The sequence below is a fragment of the Mixophyes fleayi genome, chromosome 10 (genome assembly GCF_038048845.1).
Source record: "Mixophyes fleayi isolate aMixFle1 chromosome 10, aMixFle1.hap1, whole genome shotgun sequence".
In the NCBI taxonomy this organism is placed as follows: Eukaryota; Metazoa; Chordata; class Amphibia; order Anura; family Limnodynastidae; genus Mixophyes; species Mixophyes fleayi.
Genome location: NC_134411.1, coordinates 101,979,770 through 101,998,993, shown reverse-complemented (window position 1 = coordinate 101,998,993; position 19,224 = coordinate 101,979,770). Strand labels below are relative to the sequence as shown.

The 19,224-nt window shown below is 41.5% G+C and overlaps 1 protein-coding gene across 1 annotated transcript in view; it reads right to left on the bottom strand.

Moving 5' to 3' along the window:
• Positions 1 to 9,666: 9,666 nt before the first annotated feature.
• Positions 9,667 to 19,224, bottom strand: part of LOC142104583 (dual specificity protein phosphatase 22-A-like) — a 45,545-nt gene continuing 35,987 nt past the window's right edge. Inside the window, 1 exon segment of the mRNA XM_075189344.1 lies at positions 9,667 to 10,627. Coding sequence (XP_075045445.1) covers positions 10,433 to 10,627 — 195 coding nt within the window. The 3' untranslated portion in view covers positions 9,667 to 10,432.

Here is a 19,224-nt window from a genome sequence, read left to right as displayed (position 1 = left end):
GTAAAAATTAAATTCCTGGGGGTAATGCTGCCGAGTCACATGCTGTCAGTTGGACTGTAGACCCCTTTAAATGTGAAATTGCTGTTGTACCAGAAGAGCCTCAAGGGTTGGCAGAGGCACTTCTTGAGCTTCGATGCAATAATGAAGTACGTATTGCATTTGAAAACAAAGCAGATCTGTCATATTTTTGGATGACAGAGGCATTCAAAAGGCATCAAAATAGCACATGAGGAGGCAGTCAAAAAGTTGCTGCCTTTTGCAAACAACCTACCTTTGCGAACAAGGATTTTCCACTCTAACAACCATAAAAACAAAGCAGAGAAATCGACTGGACGCTGAAGACTGTATCCTGTAATTGCTCTGGCATCAAAATGCCCCAATATTGATGCTTTCGTATCAAAAATGAAGCAACATCATTTCTCCAAAACCTGAAGTTTTGAAGTTGAAGCTTTCAAAGAAATTTTGAATAGATTCAATAAAAATTTTAATTCCAATAATTAATAATATATGATTTCCTTCCTTTCAAATCAAGGGGGTAACGTTGGCGTATCTAAATATATTTGGGGGTAAAAGGTAAAAAAGTTCCCTGACCCCTGAGCTGCAGCTGAGATGAGCTGATTGGACGGCTGGTTAAAGCAGTGCGCCAAGCATGGATAGGTCAGAGCCGCGAGGTCCCAAATAGCAGCTTCCTCGTTCGCCTCCTCAGTTGAGCAATCATGGAGTACAGGATGTAAATGTAGTGATGGCAGATTACTATCATATAGTAACAACTAGAACTTTATTTGCGTACACTTTATTTTAATATTGTAATTTGTTTTTGTTTCTATCTGTAATATTATAAAAACTCAATAAAAAGAATGAAACAGTCTTGAAACTCTTTTCCTGTAGGATCTTGGACCCTCTGTAGAATTTGGGGATCCATATAGGGATTATTTACTTTAAAACAAACCCATCATATACTACCTTGTTCTCAACTCCAGATTGGAGGGGGTCTGTCCCCTGGTCCTGTATGTTACCTTACAATTGCCGCCATCTGATCTTTTTAAACTTGAAGATTTTGCTGGAGGATCCAACATTTTAGCCAAAGAGAATTCAGACAGTAATCTTTATTTATCTTGAGTACAGGAGTCTCCATTATTGTTTCACGCCTGGGAGGAAGCTGCTGCTAATTGTGCTATTTGCTGTGCAACAAACCCCATTCACAAAGACTGATATCATCGTAATCATCTGGGAAGAAAAAATATTTTGTTGTACTTTTTATTTATAATTTCTGAAATTATTAAAATTTTTGAGCTCTGAGAAACTTCCTGAGGAATTTCCTCCACGTTATAACTTCCAGGATAATGAAAGAAATGTTTTACCCTTTACCGGAGGTTGTGGGGGACGGACACGTATGAAAGATGTGAGGGAATTAGTTCATGTTGTAAATCACTGCTTGATGGTGATGAGAGGGATAAGTGGGCATTGCCGGGGACCTACCTAGGATCACTTACCTCTGCATTCACTTTGCATGGTCTGTAGCTGTCGAAAAATCAGACAGACACAATCTACACTCATTTCACCTTGCCTCCAGCAATTAGCATGCTAATTAGGCGTTTTAACATGCTAATCATCTCGGCTCTGTAAAGCTGGGTACACACTACACTGTTTACGTTCAATAATTGGCTCAAACAGCCGACATACGACCGCTCGATCAAAAGTAGGGTCATTGTGTGCAGTGACACGATGGTCGAAAGTCTGCCCAAATGGACGATTGTCGCCTCATGTGGTTGGTCGTACCGTTCAATATTTTCGTTCCAATCTCGTTTCCGTTGTGTAGTGTGTATAAACTACCGACCGATCCACAACAGTGAGTACGAAATTACAGTCATTGCTCACGACAACATGGCTGTAAAAAGTCGCTAAAGGGACGTCCGCTCTTCCCTTTATCGTCCTAAACAAGGCTAGTGTGTATGCAGTCCATGGACCGAGCGATCGGAATATCGATCGCATGTAAAATCGATCGGCATAAAAAGTTGGTCGGAATTTCTGTAGTGTGTACCCAGCTTAAGAAATGCACCATTTGTTGCTATCAAACTCTACAGCCATGCCGGTTATTAACTGATGTCTGCAATGTGATTGGCCTGGGCTGCAAATTCATAATGACTCTGTCGTCCACGCGAGTTGCTTGTGATGAAAACTGACCGGGGAGAACTCTATCCCAGGTGGGTTCCTGCATGTTGATGGCCACAGAAAAAGACAATCTTATGAGTCTTGGGGCTAGTTTTACTACACTGCGGGTTTGAAAAAGTGGAGATGTTGCCTATAGCAACCAATCAGATTCTAGCCGTCATTTATTTAGTGCATTCTACAAAATGACAGCTAGAATCTGATTGGTTGCTGTAGGCAACATCTCCACTTTTCAAACCTACAGTTCAGTAAATATACCCCCCGATGTGGATGATGTAATCAGCATAGTTGTAGAGGAGTCCTGCGAAGTCTTCTCATTCCTTAACCAGGCGCAGAGTTTTCTCAGGGACGACAGGTTTAATTTTTTTTATTTCTAAAGCATCTTGTCCTTCCTGTGGTTAATTCACCGTGTGACTGCGCAGGTAAAATGCTGCTGATTGCTGGGTAGTTATTCCAGGAGTATAAACAGATGCAGGTACATGTTCCACCTTATTCAATTAGTTTTACTAAAAGTGACCCAGCTACACACTCACCATCCCGTTAGTTAGTGATCTGTGGTTTATTTATTTGCATTGGAGAAAATATTGTGATTTATCGCAGTTCTGTGTCATGCTTATGTTTTCATTTTAAGTTAAGTATTTTATATCTTAGTAATAATAATAATAATAATTAAACCATATTGTTGGTTTAGTGTGGCTTAAATATGGTAAATTATCCTGATGCCTTAAAGAATTACTATGGCATTTACCAGACAGGAATGATTACTGTGTCTTATTTGGTTCAGGGGAAAGGGGAAGTTTTAAAACATTCCTTTTATTTGCACACATTATTTCATTCTGCCCACAAAAATTATAATATATGGGTACAAATAAAAATAAAGAAGACAATGGGCCTGATTCGTTAAGGAAAGTAAGGCAAAAAAAAGTAAATTTTCTCCTGGACAAAAAACCATATTATAATACAAGGGGTGCAAATTAGTTTATTATTTTGCACATAAGAAAAATATTGGCTGTTTTTTCATGTAGAACGCAAATACTTGATAGCTTGTATGCATTTGTGCGATTCAAACTCCGAGCATCTCTAAGGTACATGATTATCAGTCGTATCACTTGCAGCAGCTACAGGTCAGGTGTAAGTGCTGATTACTAGTGATGACGGCTGTGTATACAGCTAGGACATGTGTCTGTAATCAGGGGCAACTGTAACAATGTATTTTATGTACAGTAGACATTAATAACATCCTGAATGTATTTCCTTCTGTGCGCTCCGATGGGACGTTATAATGCGCATTGTGCGTATCCTGCACTCCGTTCTGTCTGTGTGCATGCGGCAAGTACCGTATAACCAGAGCGCACTTACACCCGTACTGAAATGGAAACGTTTCTTGAGATCTGCTTGTACTTGAATACAGGCGTACGTGCACAAATTGCGCTCACTCAGGCCAGAGTCTTGTTTGCTTTACACAACAAGGGAAATGATTGTTTGGGCAGAATGACAAGCGTGATACATTTGCTTCGCTTTCGCACTGCACCAGAAATTAACAATATTTCGTTGCAGGTGGGCCTGTCTGCTTTCAATGCCAGACCCGATTTTTTCTTCCAGTCCGGCCCTGTTCTCAGTATGTTGCCTTGATCTTTAGAACGCATCAGCCCTGCAGTAAATGGTCTGCGAGGTGCAGCAGGAGACAGAGCTCTCATAGTGATCCCTGAGTCCTTTCTACGGCTAAACAGGACCAGAAAGTGTTCAATCTAAATACAGTTGTCATCGATGTTTCCAGGAACTCCTCTGGTGCTGGTCCCTCTACTATTTCCAGGAGACCCACTAGGCGGATATTATTATATCTCACCCTCTTCTAAATCACTTTTTCTGAGACTGGGGAGTTTAATGTGGAGCTTCAATGGTTTAGACACATCAGGATTCATTTAGAGCAGTGTTTCTCCACTCCACCCCTAACAGGTGACAAGGGAAATAATTATACCACCTGTGGATCTGTTACAATGTGTCAGTCAGTAATGAATACACCTGTGCTTAAGCAAGGAGATATGGAAAACATGGACTGTTAGGGGTCCTGAGGACTGGAGTTGAGAAACACTGATTTAGAGAATGAGTTAATTATCACTCATCTCCTGATATACTTTGTGCTGCTGGGGACCCTGCTCCTTCCACTATATAACTCTCAGTCTGTGGCTTCCTCCTGCTGCCTCCATTCCCCTCCTCACATCATGTCACTGCCCCTGTCACATGCAGCCCTGTCCTCACTAACACATCACTCATCTCCTGATATACTCTGTGCTGCTGGGGACCCTGCTCCTTCCACTATATAACTCTGTCTGTGGCTTCCTGCTGCCTCCATTCCCCTCGTCACACCATGTCACTGCCCCTGTCACATGCAGCCCTGTACTCACTAACACATCACTCATCTCCTGATATACTCTGTGCTGCTGGGTGACCCTGCTCCTTCCACTATATAACTCTCAGTCTGTGGCTTCCTCCTGCTGCCTCCATTCCCCTCCTCACATCATGTCACTGCCCCTGTCACATGCAGCCCTGTCCTCACTAACACATCACTCATCTCCTGATATACTCTGTACTGCTGGGGGACCCTGCTCCTTCCACTATATAACTCTCAGTCTGTGGCTTCCTCCTGCTGCCTCCATTCCCCTCCTCACATCATGTCACTGCCCCTGTCACATGCAGCCCTGTCCTCACTAACACATCACTCATCTCCTGATATACTCTGTACTGCTGGGGGACCCTGCTCCTTCCACTATATAACTCTCAGTCTGTGGCTTCCTGCTGCCTCCATTCCCCTCCTCACATCATGTCACATGCAGCCCTGTCACATGCAGCCCTGTCCTCACTAACACATCACTCATCTCCTGATATACTCTGTGCTGCTGGGGGACCCTGCTCCTTCCACTATATAACTCTCAGTCTGTGGCTTCCTGCTGCCTCCATTCCCCTCCTCACATCATGTCACATGCAGCAATATACTTTGCAGTCGTTGGCCGGGAGATGTAAGGAGTGTTCCAGACAACATATTGTGGGGTTTACAATATTTGACTCGTATCTTGAGATCAGATCATTCAGTTGAATGATGTAGAACAGTATAAAGCATTACATACACGTAATAAATTATCTTCGTATCCATCAGTTTGCAGCTTTGTTTTGCAAATAAGCTGCAGAATTGAGCTTGAAGACAAAAACAAAAGACCAGGACAAAACGGGAAGTTACTGCAACTTCTAGTGAGCAAAATATGTGGGATTTGCTCTGCACAACACTATGATCAGGCAGCTGTGTGTCAGCACAACACGCAGTCCCACAAACAGAACATGGCAACTTCCCCTCTCTCTCTTATTTAACAGTCCCAAAATATCTTCTGCGTTTCACTTCAACACCTGTATATCCCTAAACTGTGACCACATCGAAACTCCGGTTCTCTGTAGCACCTTAACACTGATATTTTTGGGAAATTCGTCTCGTAAATATTTTCCAGCAGAGCTAATTTTGCTCCAGTCCAAAGACCGAAAGTGCTAAGAAGAAGCCGAAAGTGTCCTCGCATCCCCTTTCTGCAGTTTCTGAATGACACGTCTGCTACCTCCGGCACGGAGTGGGGACAGGTGGGAATCAGTTTGTTTGATCAAAGTTTTTTGTCCTTAAAGGGAAGGTACAGGTCACTTTTTTAACCGATTTTGACCCACAAGTTCACCCCCATCATGACCAGGCCGATTTACTAACTTTTTACATAAAGTCACCCTGAAAAATCCCCTCTTCATTTTTTCCTATTTTTCTTTTTTCCAAAAAATAATTTTATTGTACAACAACAAGTAGATGCAATAACTACAATCAATGACAAAGAAAAAGGAAAGAATGTTCTGGTGATTATGTCAAATGTGGTGGGTTGTATATGGGTCCGTTTACTGAAGAGTTGGTGTATTTTGTTGGTGCAGAATCTTCGCTCACTCAGCATGTCAAAGTGGTTAGCACTTCTGCCTCACAGCACTGGGGTCATGAGTTTGATTCCCGACCATGGCCTTATCTGTTTGGAGTATGTATGTTCTCCCCGTGTTTGCGTGGGTTCCCTCCGGGTGCTCCGGTTTCCTCACACACTCAAAAAACATACTAGTAGGTTAAGTGGCTGCTAAAAATTGTACAAAATTGACCCTAGTCTGTGTGTGTGTGTGTGTGTGTGTATGTTAGGGAATTTAGACTGTAAGCTCCAATGGGGCAGGGACTGATGTGAGTGAGTTCTCCGTACAGCGCTGCGGAATTAGCGGCTCTATATAACTAAATGGTGATGATGTCAACTGGATAGGTGATTGAGTAGTCAATATAATATGATACAAATTAGAATATAACTGGTATTAGGTTTTATATATATATATATATATATATATATATATATATAAATGCCTAGTGGTGTGTGTGAAAAAAAAAAAAAAAAGCTGCAGCGCCACCTGCTGGGCAGAGTTATACACTGACCTATATATTTCTTGAAGGAGAAGTGACAGTTGGGAGTGGTTGGTGGTTGCCGGGGGTGACAGTGGGGAGTTTTTAACACCTTAAGTAGCTTGATGAAGGATGTGGCGATGAAGATGAAGGATGGGGTGATGGAGAAAAATGATGAGGTGGTGACATGTGGACAAAACCACGTTAAAAAAGGGCGCTTGCGTCGGGAAGTAACGCTCTTCCCCTGAGGAGGCCTGGGCTAGGCCCAAATGCATGACAAGAACCTTTTTAACACCTTAAGTAGCTTGATTTGACTAGAATGCATGAGTATCATGCACGGGTTAACTTGTATGTATATATATATATATATATATATATATATATATATATATATATATATATATATATATATATATATATATATATATATATATAACCTATGTATATACAACGGTATAAAAACACATTGTAATACTATAAAAACAACATATAACAAAATAAAACAATTGTCTCTCTTTTATTTATTATTTGTAAGAGGAGCAAACAGATAATAAATCATTTAAAAGAAAACACTCTCAATGCTCTTTATTTTTACATAAACATATAAAGGAGGAATAGCTCATCGTATCATTTGATTTTATTTTATAAATAGACTAAGAAATCTCTATCAACGATGGCACAATGTCGTTCCGATTCTGCAGTGCGTACGCCCCCAGGACCAGTATCTCTATAGTATTTACAGAGTCAGGATCTTTTCAGCCGATGGTTATGACAGATAAAGAGCACAGATCTGAAGGTAAATCGTATAAACGTGTACAGTGTGTACACAGGAATCGGCTGCTGATCGGGATTTTCAGTCGTTGGTAAAATCGTTAACTTTATGTAGGGAGAAATTGTCTGTAGTGTGTACCCAGCTTTAGTCTGTATTTACTTTGGATATTGGTTCTAATGCTCTTTTGTTTAAAATAAACAAATTTGTTTTTCTCAACTAGTTTGATCTTATTTTTGGAACACATGTAGCTTTATTTTAACATCATATATTATGAATTGGTGTTATTGTATTGGTGTTGGTGTCATTATAGGAGGAAATAATTATAAAAGGAAACGGTTCTTTGATTTCATCCAAAACCATCATTAATTAACTAGTGATATTATATAAAAGTATACCGATAAGTATTTCGTTATTGATTTTGATTACAGAGCAGGTTTACGTACATGGTCTATTGCGCAAATTATTTTTTCACACCTTGAGATGAGTCAGAAATACCCCTGAATAACTCAGTAAATAGTGACTCCAAGGCATAGGTGCTCAAACCCACTCCTCGAGAGCTGCCAACAGGCCATGTTTTCAGGATGTCTGTAGAAACAGGTGAGATATTTATATTGACCAGAAAAATAGATGAACTCACCTGTGCATGAATAAAGTAATCCGAAAACATGAACTGTTGGAACTTCTATTTATCTGCCGATAATCTGTAACTGCTGTTTATCTCCTGTATTTGAGGGGTTTTTTCTTGACATATAACAGGTGAAACCCACCCTAAAAAAAATCTGCAACATTTCTCGTGTGCGAGGATCCAACACTTGAGCTTATTTACGGCTGGGATGTACGGCCGGGCGCAGAATTACTGGAGAGTATAATGGGTATAAATTGTATATTGTCTTCCCATAAAATCAATGAGGACTTTGTTAATGGGGGTTGTTTTGTTGAAGGTGGGAGAAAGGTGTAACGCGGAGAGCAGAGGTGTGCCAATAATAAGGGGACTGTCTCTGGGACCTTGATTGGGAACAAACTAAATGCAAAAGTATAATTTACCTTATTGTTTGTAATAATAATGTGTAGAAATGACAATAGTTCCTTTTAAAATGCACACATCTCATATACATATGGCAGGTTGTGTAACGGATGAACCAGAATAACCGGACTGGTTGTACCGTCAGCGGAATGGAAGTCTCAACGAAACAGAAAGCTGACCAGGTGGCTGAATGTATATGTGATGAATCTTGCATTTGCCGATCTCACTAACACATCACTCATCTCCTGATATACTCTGTGCTGCTGGGGACCCTGCTCCTTCCACTATATAACTCTCAGTCTGTGGCTTCCTGCTGCCTCCATTCCCCTCCTCACATGTCACTGCCCCTGTCACATGCAGCCCTGTCCTCACTAACACATCACTCATCTCTTATACTCTGTGCTGCTGGGGGACCCTGCTCCTTCCACTATATAACTCTCAGTCTGTGGCTTTCTGCTGCCTCCATTCCCCTCCTCACATCATGTCACTGCCCCTGTCAAATGCAGCCCTGTCCTCACTAACCCATCACTCATCTCATATACTCTGTGCTGCTGGGGACCCTGCTCCTTCCACTATATAACTCTGTCTGTGGCTTTCTGCTGCCTCCATTCCCCTCCTCACATCATGTCACTGCCCCTGTCACATGCAGCCCTGTCCTCACTAACACATCACTAATCTCCTGATATACTCTGTGCTGCTGGGGGACCCTGCTCCTTCCACTATATAACTCTCAGTCTGTGGCTTCCAGTTGCCTCCATTCCCCTCCTCACATCATGTCACTGCCCCTGTCACATGCAGCCCTGTCCTCACTAACACATCACTAATCTCCTGATATACTCTGTGCTGCTGGGGGACCCTGCTCCTTTCACTATATAACTCTCAATCTGTGGCTTCCTGCTACCTCCATTCCCCTTCTAACACAATTATGCTAGAGGACAAGTCATTGCATTCTGATGATCTGATTGACTACACGGTCTGCTGGAGATCATTATAACAGTTATTGTGGCTCTAATTAAATACACTTACAACTCCAATCACACCCTGGGTACCTACCTGTTTTAGAGTCATATTTGTTATCTTTTTGTTACTACACAATTAGGAATTTAATATTTATTATAATTATTTTATTACTATTTTTTAAATTTCACTTATTTTATTTTTATTGATGTCAGAGTACAGTGCAGCTTTTTCTGCCAATCCGGTTTGTCTGACATTTAGCTGTATATTCAGCGATATAAAATTCATATAACATACAGCCAAATAGAACATTTTTATTCGGAAGGACTGGACAAAGGCTTCATGTGATTGTGACCAGTGTAAAATATAAATATCAGGTTGATTTTATGGAAGAGGCACAAGTCCATCCTAACGAACCAATTACAAGCCGCAGATCAGTGACTCCGGCTTGTGATTGGTCCTTATTGTCACCCCCTCCCCCTCCTCTGCCATTTATAGATGGTGAACTTTACTCATGATACAGAATCACAGCAGAGCCCCCGGAGAGGAACTAGTTGGGGGCACTTTAGTAAAATCATTTCCTAGGTTATAGAGCAGCTTTACAGATTGTCCCTGCTGAAATGATCCAGTTTTCTGTATTGAGTGACTGCACAGTAAACTGGCTCCTTTTCTGCATGTTAAATGCAAATCAGCATCATCTATTCTTATTCCAAACTGGGGACTTCATGTGTCATTATTTATTGCAATTAAGAATTGTGGCAAAAAAGTCCATTATAACCAAGTCCAGGAAAGGTGACACGATCAGGGCTGTATGACGTCAACTGCGTTGTAGGTTTCATCGTCTCCGGAAATTATTAGAAATAGTTGGCAACTTTGCATTTCGTGGGCTGGACCAATACAAGAACACATCCTATCAGTTTATTAAGTACTAGTGAACCCCCCCCCCCCCCCCCCCTAGTGAACTGTCAGGTTGAGTAATGGTTCAGCCCACACGTTGGGCGACACGGTGGAGACGAGAACTAAATGTCAATCTCGGGGCTGCGCTATCTGCACTATCCTCCTATCTGTTGGTCCATCTGCTGCTGGAGCCATAAGCTTTGTATGGGAGCGAGTAGTTTGTCTCCGGCTTATTAATCCAGCGGTTCTGTGTCTCCCAGAGACGGTCCTTCTGCTCCTGTTGGGACAGTAAATGCTGGATCTTGTCTTGATCGTTAAAGGGGTTTCTTCCATACTCCTGTAGCAGCCACATGCGGTACTGTGGAAGGGAGGAAGCGAGGACCATAGTCAGAGAACATCTAAACAGTTATACAGAATAACACTGTGTCTGAGATGTACGCAGAGCTTATTACACAGACATCCTACAACGCCAGCACGGTTGCAGACAGCACGGCGGCACTGAAGATTAGCTCATATACAACCTGCAACATATGCGTGGATGCCACACATTTCTAATATGGCGGTTTGTCCACGTCATGCAGAGCCACACCCACAGCGCACATACATGCTCAGAGAGCACCCGGAAAGGCTCCTCTGCATAGGGGAGGAGCAATAGGGACCCATTAAAAGTATAGGACGATGCCCCAAAACCGTCGGCTGATAGGACAGTGAGGGGATGATTAATTTAAGCCATAATACGTGTAAACTGAGCAGCATTTTAAGTGAAAACTTGAAAAGTTTAACGTAACAAGGTTGGGTAAATGCTGTGTTTTTGTTTGTTGGGCAATCCCTAGTTATACGGAGAGCGGAGAGGAGAAGGGGGGACTCAGGAGCAGGAGAGAAAGTCGGTGAGAGGGCTGAGGACGTCTGTGGTTATAGTGAGAAGGGGATAAGTTTGACTTAAACAAGTCCAGATAGTAGACAAGGAGACGAAGAACTCAGCACAGGACCGGAGACATGTACTTCAGCAGTTCTGCACATCCCCTGCTATAAGGAACAGGTGATACAAGGAATAATTTGTAGCAGCGATAGTACTGAGGGTGGACTGGACAATCATCATCATCATCAGCTATTTATATAGCGCCACTGATCCGCAGCGCTGTACAGAGAACTCACTCACATCAGTCCCTGCCCCATTGGGGCTTACAGTCTAAATCCCCTAACACACCACAGACAGAGAGAGACTAAGGGCAATTTAATAGCAGCCAATTAGCCTACCAGTATGTTTTTGGAGTGTGGGAGGAAACCGGAGCACCCGGAGGAAACCCACGCAAACACGGGGAGAACATACAAACTCCACACAGATAAGGACATGGTCGGGAATTGAACTCATGACCCCAGTACTGTGAGGCAGAAGTGCTAACCACTGAGCCACCGTGCAATATCTGTATGCAGCCAGAGTGGGGTCTCTATGTAAGGGGAGCGAGTGTCTAAAAGAAACATTCTTGTGATTTTTCGGTTAAAAAGAAAAAAGCTCCACACATATGGAATCATTAAATGATAACTATAACTATGGCACAGAAGAGATAAATCTAAAACATCCAAACAGTCTACAGGAACCAGTGAGAGTATAAAAACATCTAAATGACCCAGAAATACACAGTCAGCCTCTATTTTCACGCACAACCGATTCTCTATAAATCAATTTACACTTTTTTAAAGATGATTTTACGTCTGGCAGAATATATAAAAAACTGTTTTTCATTATTAAAGGAAAATCATCTTTTGGGGACTTTTAGGGATGGAAATACAAAATAGATGGAAATGAGTCCTCTGTGTATACCCCGGAGGTGAATTTTTCCCACCAAAGGTTGACATACTGCTGTAGAGATAATAGCTAGATACTATTCACTACAGAGTGTATCTAACAATTGACTAGAAATGGGATAGATTCAAAATAGACCCTTTGGGTTTATTTTGTACATTTAACCCCTTAAAAACATCCAAAGGTGACATATCCTTTAAGAAACAGTACAAATATTGATGGTCTTCAGGGTGCAAAAATGAGGATATCAGCACCTTATTGCCCGGAAGTGTCCCAGGAGCGCCCTTTGCTATTAATTGAGTTCCCTGCTTTGTACGTTTCAACATTTCCCTCCTGTTCATTCAATAGAACATATTTTATCAATGCTGTATTCACCCTATTGGATTTACGCTTTAGAGCATTCAAGATTAGTAACTCATGAACGGACCAGGATTTTTAAAGTGAGCTCAGTCAGTTAGCAAAGCTATGGAAAAGTTGAAATAATTTACATTTACAGCGCTGTGCAGATTATGTCATACAATCCTGGTTCTATCTAGTCATTGTGCTTCCTTTTTTTTTCTCTATACAATATGAGGTTTTGTCTCTGGGCCCTTTCGTGTCTCGTTTGCCATTTTTCTGATGCTTTTGGTCAGCCACAGACAGAGCTTACACGCGATGCCTTGTCCAGCGCAGAGAGGAAGGGTGAGGTACTGTGGTCATCACAGGATCTACTGAGTATTTAAAGAGGTACCTGGGATTTGACATCAGCTATTCACATTTTTTACTTATTTTTCTCAAACTTACAGTTTCCAAACATTTCTTTTAGGATTTATAGAGCTCCTGTCATTTTGTGGGCTCGAGCAATACGAAAATGCAACTGATGGATTCACGATGAACTCGTCATATCCCTGTCTCTAAATACAGCAATGGGTGTTAAGTTTTATACGCATTAATAAACAATTGACATGAACCTAACACTAAATAAATGAAAGTCTGGTATCCGACTCATAGACCCCAGTTTTTATACGGTGCCTTAGTGATGTGCTGTAGGGGACAATTTTCTACATAGTAACGTACAGAAGACAAAGGGACTGACATAATTAGGTTGTAACCACTGAGCCAATGGCATTTTGGAATGTTAGAAATGTTTCATTACTCATGGACAAAAATATGACAAACTCTTTTTGTAGACGAGAGGGGGGGGGGTCAGAAACCTTCTCAGACAGGTGCATTGCAGAAGTCATTAGAACTGGAGGTGTATGAAAAATATGCAAAATATCTCAGACAACCCTAACTAAACACCAGATAAATAACTTATAGCACGTGTTGTCTTATCACAGCGTCGAAGGGACAATACAATACCACACAAGGGTTGTGTATTTTCCAATATACAGGCTTTGAGGGGCTCAAAATTCACCAAAACTGGGAGAATATCCATATAACAAACATTCAATGGATCAATGGATTTAGTGTTATTAACGGCTGAAATGACTAAACGCAAATTGGATAACATTCGGCACACATTACACGAAATAAAAGCTGAATTTACACAGACACAGGGCCTGATTCATTAAGGAAAGTTAACTAAAAAAATTGAGTAAGTATCTCCTGGACAAAACCATGTTACAATGCAAGGGGTGCAAATTAGTTTTCTATTTTATACCCAAGTTAAATACTGTCTGTTTTTTTTCATGTAGCACACAAATACTTGATAGCTTATTTGTACAATGAAATTTAAAGTTGATATTTGTGTGCTACATGAAAAACAGACAGTATTTAACTTATAGAAAACAAATTTGCACCCCTTGCATTGTAACATGCTTTTGTCCAGGAGATTACTTACTCAATTTTTTTGAAATCAGGCCCATGGTTGTTAGAGGAGCTCAATAAATAAGAGACAAAAACAAATAAGATATTATGCTGTCAGCAGACAAACCAGATACAAGAGGATTATAAACATAACTGGACACAACCTACTAGATCCACTACATTTAGAAATAGTTCAACGCACTAATTACCATCAAGGTTTTTCAGGGTGATGATTCATCAATCGAAGATTACTGAAAATTATAGAACTAATTTATAAATAAATTATGATTACTACAGAAATCAGATAACAGGAAATAGAGAACATAACCAACAAAAGCGCCTACACTGGGCACGTGAGCGCCAGAACTGGACCATGGAGCAATGGAAGAAGATGGTCTGGTCTGATGAATCACGGTTTCGTGTACATAATGTGGACAGCTGGGTGTGTGTGTCGTTTACCTGGGGAAGAGATGGCACCAGGATACACTATGGGAAGAAGACAAGCCAGCGGGCAGGCAGTGTGATGCTCTGGGCAATGTTCTGCTGGGAAACCTTGGGTCCTGGCCTTCATGTGGATGTTACTCTGACACGTACCACCTACCCAAACATTGTTGTAGACCAAGTACACCCCTTCATGGCAGCGGTATTCCAGATGGCAGTGACCTCTTTCAGCAGGATAATGCGCCATGTCACCCTGCCAAATATTGTTCAGGAACATGACAGAGATCAAGGTGTTGACTTGGCCTCCAAATTCCCCAGATCTCAGTCTGATCGAGCATCTGTAGGATGTGCTGGACAAACAAGTCCGAGCTATGGAGGCCCCACCTCACAACTTACAGGACTTAAAGGATCTGCTGCTAACGTCTTGGTGCCAGATACCACAGGACACCTTCAGAGGTCTTGTGGAGTCCATGCCTGGATGGGTCAGATCTGTTTTGGTGGCACAAGGCGACCTACACAATATTAGGCAGGTGGTTTAATGTTGTGGCTGATCAGTATATATAAGTAAGGTTGGCCATGTGGCACTTAAATATTTTATTTGTTGATTGTCATTAATATTAGTTGGACTTGTTGTAGGTCATTCGACATGTTCAGGACGACATCACTGAAGTCACGTGATTAGGAAGTCCTGTTTATATGTCCAATAAGCGGATACTATGTATATCGTGATGACAACTATGCAGTTGTTTGTTTTAATGGTACTAATATAGGCAATGATTTTGTACTAATTTTAACCGCAATTTCACATTAAGACATTGAATATGTGTCCTATCATTCTATCAATAATGATTCTTAAGTCATGTTCAGCAGGTGTTCTTTTACGTTTGTCAAAGTTTTAAACAATTAAAACTTTGGGGGTGGGGGGGTCCATGATTGTCTGAAACAGGTCTATTGGTAAAATAAACCATTACTAAGTAATTTGGGTAGACTATATTAAGGAGTAGAGTTTTATTGAACGTCAAAATACTGGGATCATTTATGAAAACTCAGCACATGAAAAGCTGCTATAAATAGTTGAACCATACCAAGATTTCTGCATGATCAATTCTCTATAAATTTTGTAGTTTCATATTTTGTGAAAGCATGGGGATTTTTTTTAATGAAAAATGAGAATATTAGGTGGAGACATATGACTGCAATGCTCAAATCACCATATTTAATATATGAGATACTCATAGATGAATCATCAGGGATTATCTGTAGTGTTTTCCCCAGTGCAGTATAACTAATGAACATTGACATATTCAGATGGTCTAGACATAATAATATTTATCCCTACTCCTATTGTTTACTAGTGAAAGTTAACAACTGGCTAATTCAGCCCTGATTGGATGAGGTGCAGACACTGTACAATGCACAGATCCGGATTATTACGTGATCTGATTGGATGAGGTGCAGACACTGTACAATGCACAGAGCCGGATTATTACGTGATCTGATTGGATGAGGTGCAGACACTGTACAATGCACAGAGCCGGATTATTAAGTGATCTGATTGGATGAGGTGCAGACACTGTACAATGCACAGAGCCGGATTATTAAGTGATCTGATTGGATGAGGTGCAGACACTGTACAATGCACAGAGCAGGATTATTACGTGATATGATTGGATGAGGTGCAGACACTGTACAATGCACAGAGCAGGATTATTAAGTGATCTGATTGGATGAGGTGCAGACACTGTACAATGCACAGAGCCGGATTATTACGTGATCTGATTGGATGAGGTGCAGACACTGTACAATGCACAGATCCGGATTATTACGTGATATGATTGGATGAGGTGCATGCACTGTACAATGCACAGAGCAGGATTATTACGTGATATGATTGGATGAGGTGCATACACTGTACAATGCACAGAGCAGGATTATTAAGTGATCTGATTGGATGAGGTGCACACACTGTACAATGCACAGATCCGGATTATTACGTGATATGATTGGATGAGGTGCAGACACTGTACAATGCACAGAGCAGGATTATTAAGTGATCTGATTGGATGAGGTGCAGACACTGTACAATGCACAGAGCCGGATTATTAAGTGATCTGATTGGATGAGGTGCAGGACATTGTACAATGCACAGAGCAGAATTATTACGTGATATGATTGGATGAGGTGCAGACACTGTACAATGCACAGAGCAGGATTATTAAGTGATATGATTGGATGAGGTGCAGACACTGTACAATGCACAGAGCGGATTATTACGTGATATGATTGGATGAGGTGCAGACACTGATACAATGCACAGAGCGGATTATTACGTGATATGATTGGATGAGGTGCAGACACTGTACGATGCACAGATCCGGATTATTACGTGATATGATTGAATGAGGTGCAGACACTGTACGATGCACAGAGCCGGATTATTACGTGATATGATTGGGATGAGGTGCAGACACTGTACGATGCACAGAGCCGGATTATTACGTGATATGATTGGATGAGGTGCAGACACTGTACAATGCACAGATCCGGATTATTACGTGATATGATTGGATGAGGTGCAGACACTGTACGATGCACAGAGCCGGATTATTACGTGATATGATTGGATGAGGTGCAGACACTGTACGATGCACAGAGCCGGATTATTACGTGATATGATTGGATGAGGTGCAGACACTGTACGATGCACAGAGCAGGATTATTAAGTGATCTGATTGGATGAGGTGCAGACACTGTACAATGCACATATCCGGATTATTACGTGATCTGATTGGATGAGGTGCAGACACTGTACAATGCACAGATCCGGATTATTACGTGATATGATTGGATGAGGTCCATACACTGTACAATGCACAGAGCAGGATTATTACGTGATATGATTGGATGAGGTGCATACACTGTACAATGCACAGAGCAGGATTATTAAGTGATCTGATTGGATGAGGTGCACACACTGTACAATGCACAGATCCGGATTATTACGTGATATGATTGGATGAGGTGCAGACACTGTACAATGCACAGAGCGGATTATTACGTGATATGATTGGATGAGGTGCAGACACTGTACAATGCACAGAGCGGATTATTACGTGATATGATTGGATGAGGTGCAGACACTGTACGATGCACAGATCCGGATTATTACGTGATATGACTTGAATGAGGTGCAGACACTGTACGATGCACAGAGCCGGATTATTACGTGATATGATTGGATGAGGTGCAGACACTGTACAATGCACAGAGCAGGATTATTAAGTGATCTGATTGGATGAGGTGCAGACATTGTACAATGCACATATCCGGATTATTACGTGATCTGATTGGATGAGGTGCAGACACTGTACAATGCACAGCGCCGGATTATTACGTGATCTGATTGGATGAGGTGCAGACACTGTACAATGCACAGAGCCGGATTATTAAGTGATCTGATTGGATGAGGTGCAGACACTGTACAATGCACAGAGCCGGATTATTAAGTGATCTGATTGGATGAGGTGCAGACACTGTACAATGCACAGAGCAGGATTATTACGTGATATGATTGGATGAGGTGCAGACACTGTACAATGCACAGAGCAGGATTATTAAGTGATCTGATTGGATGAGGTGCAGACACTGTACAATGCACAGAGCCGGATTATTACGTGATCTGATTGGATGAGGTGCAGACACTGTACAATGCACAGATCCGGATTATTACGTGATATGATTGGATGAGGTGCATACACTGTACAATGCACAGAGCAGGATTATTACGTGATATGATTGGATGAGGTGCATACAACGTACGATGCACAGAGCCGGATTATTATGTGATATGATTGGATGAGGTGCAGACACTGTACAATGCACAGAGCAGGATTATTAAGTGATCTGATTGGATGAGGTGCAGACACTGTACAATGCACAGAGCCGGATTATTACGTGATCTGATTGGATGAGGTGCAGACACTGTACAATGCACAGAGCAGGATTATTAAGTGATCTGATTGGATGAGGTGCAGACACTGTACAATGCACAGAGTAGATTATTAAGTGATCTGATTGGATGAGGTGCAGACACTGTACAATGCACAGAGCCGGATTAAGTGATCCGATTGGATGAGGCGCAGACACTGTACAATGCACAGAGCAGGATTATTAAGTGATCTGATTGGATGAGGTGCAGACACTGTACCAATGCACAGAGCCGGATTATTAAGTGATCTGATTGGATGAGGTGCAGACACTGTACAATGCACAGAGTAGATTATTAAGTGATCTGATTGGATGAGGTGCAGACACTGTACAATGCACAGAGCCGGATTAAGTGATCCGATTGGATGAGGCGCAGACACTGTACAATGCACAGAGCCGGATTATTACGTGATCTGATTGGATGAGGTGCAGACACTGTACAATGCACAGAGCCGGATTATTACGTGATCTGATTGGATGAGGTGCAGACACTGTACAATGCACAGAGCATGATTATTAAGTGATCTGATTGGATGAGGTGCAGACACTGTACAATGCACAGAGCAGGATTATTACGTGATATGATTGGATGAGGTGCGGACACTGTACAATGCACAGAGCGGATTATTACGTGATATGATGATGATGATGATGAGGTGCGGACACTGTACAATGCACAGAGCAGGATTATTACGTGATAATGATTGGATGAGGTGCAGACACTGTACAATGCACAGAGCAGGATTATTAAGTGATCTGATTGGATGAGGTGCAGGACACTGTACAATGCACAGAGCAGATTATTAAGTGATTTTATATTAATGAGAATGGCTTCTCAATCAGTCTTTTTATCAGGATATTGTTACCAGAAGTTACTAGAATTTAAATTCAGATTTGTTACATATTGATTGTGATGTTTTACAAACATTGAGAAA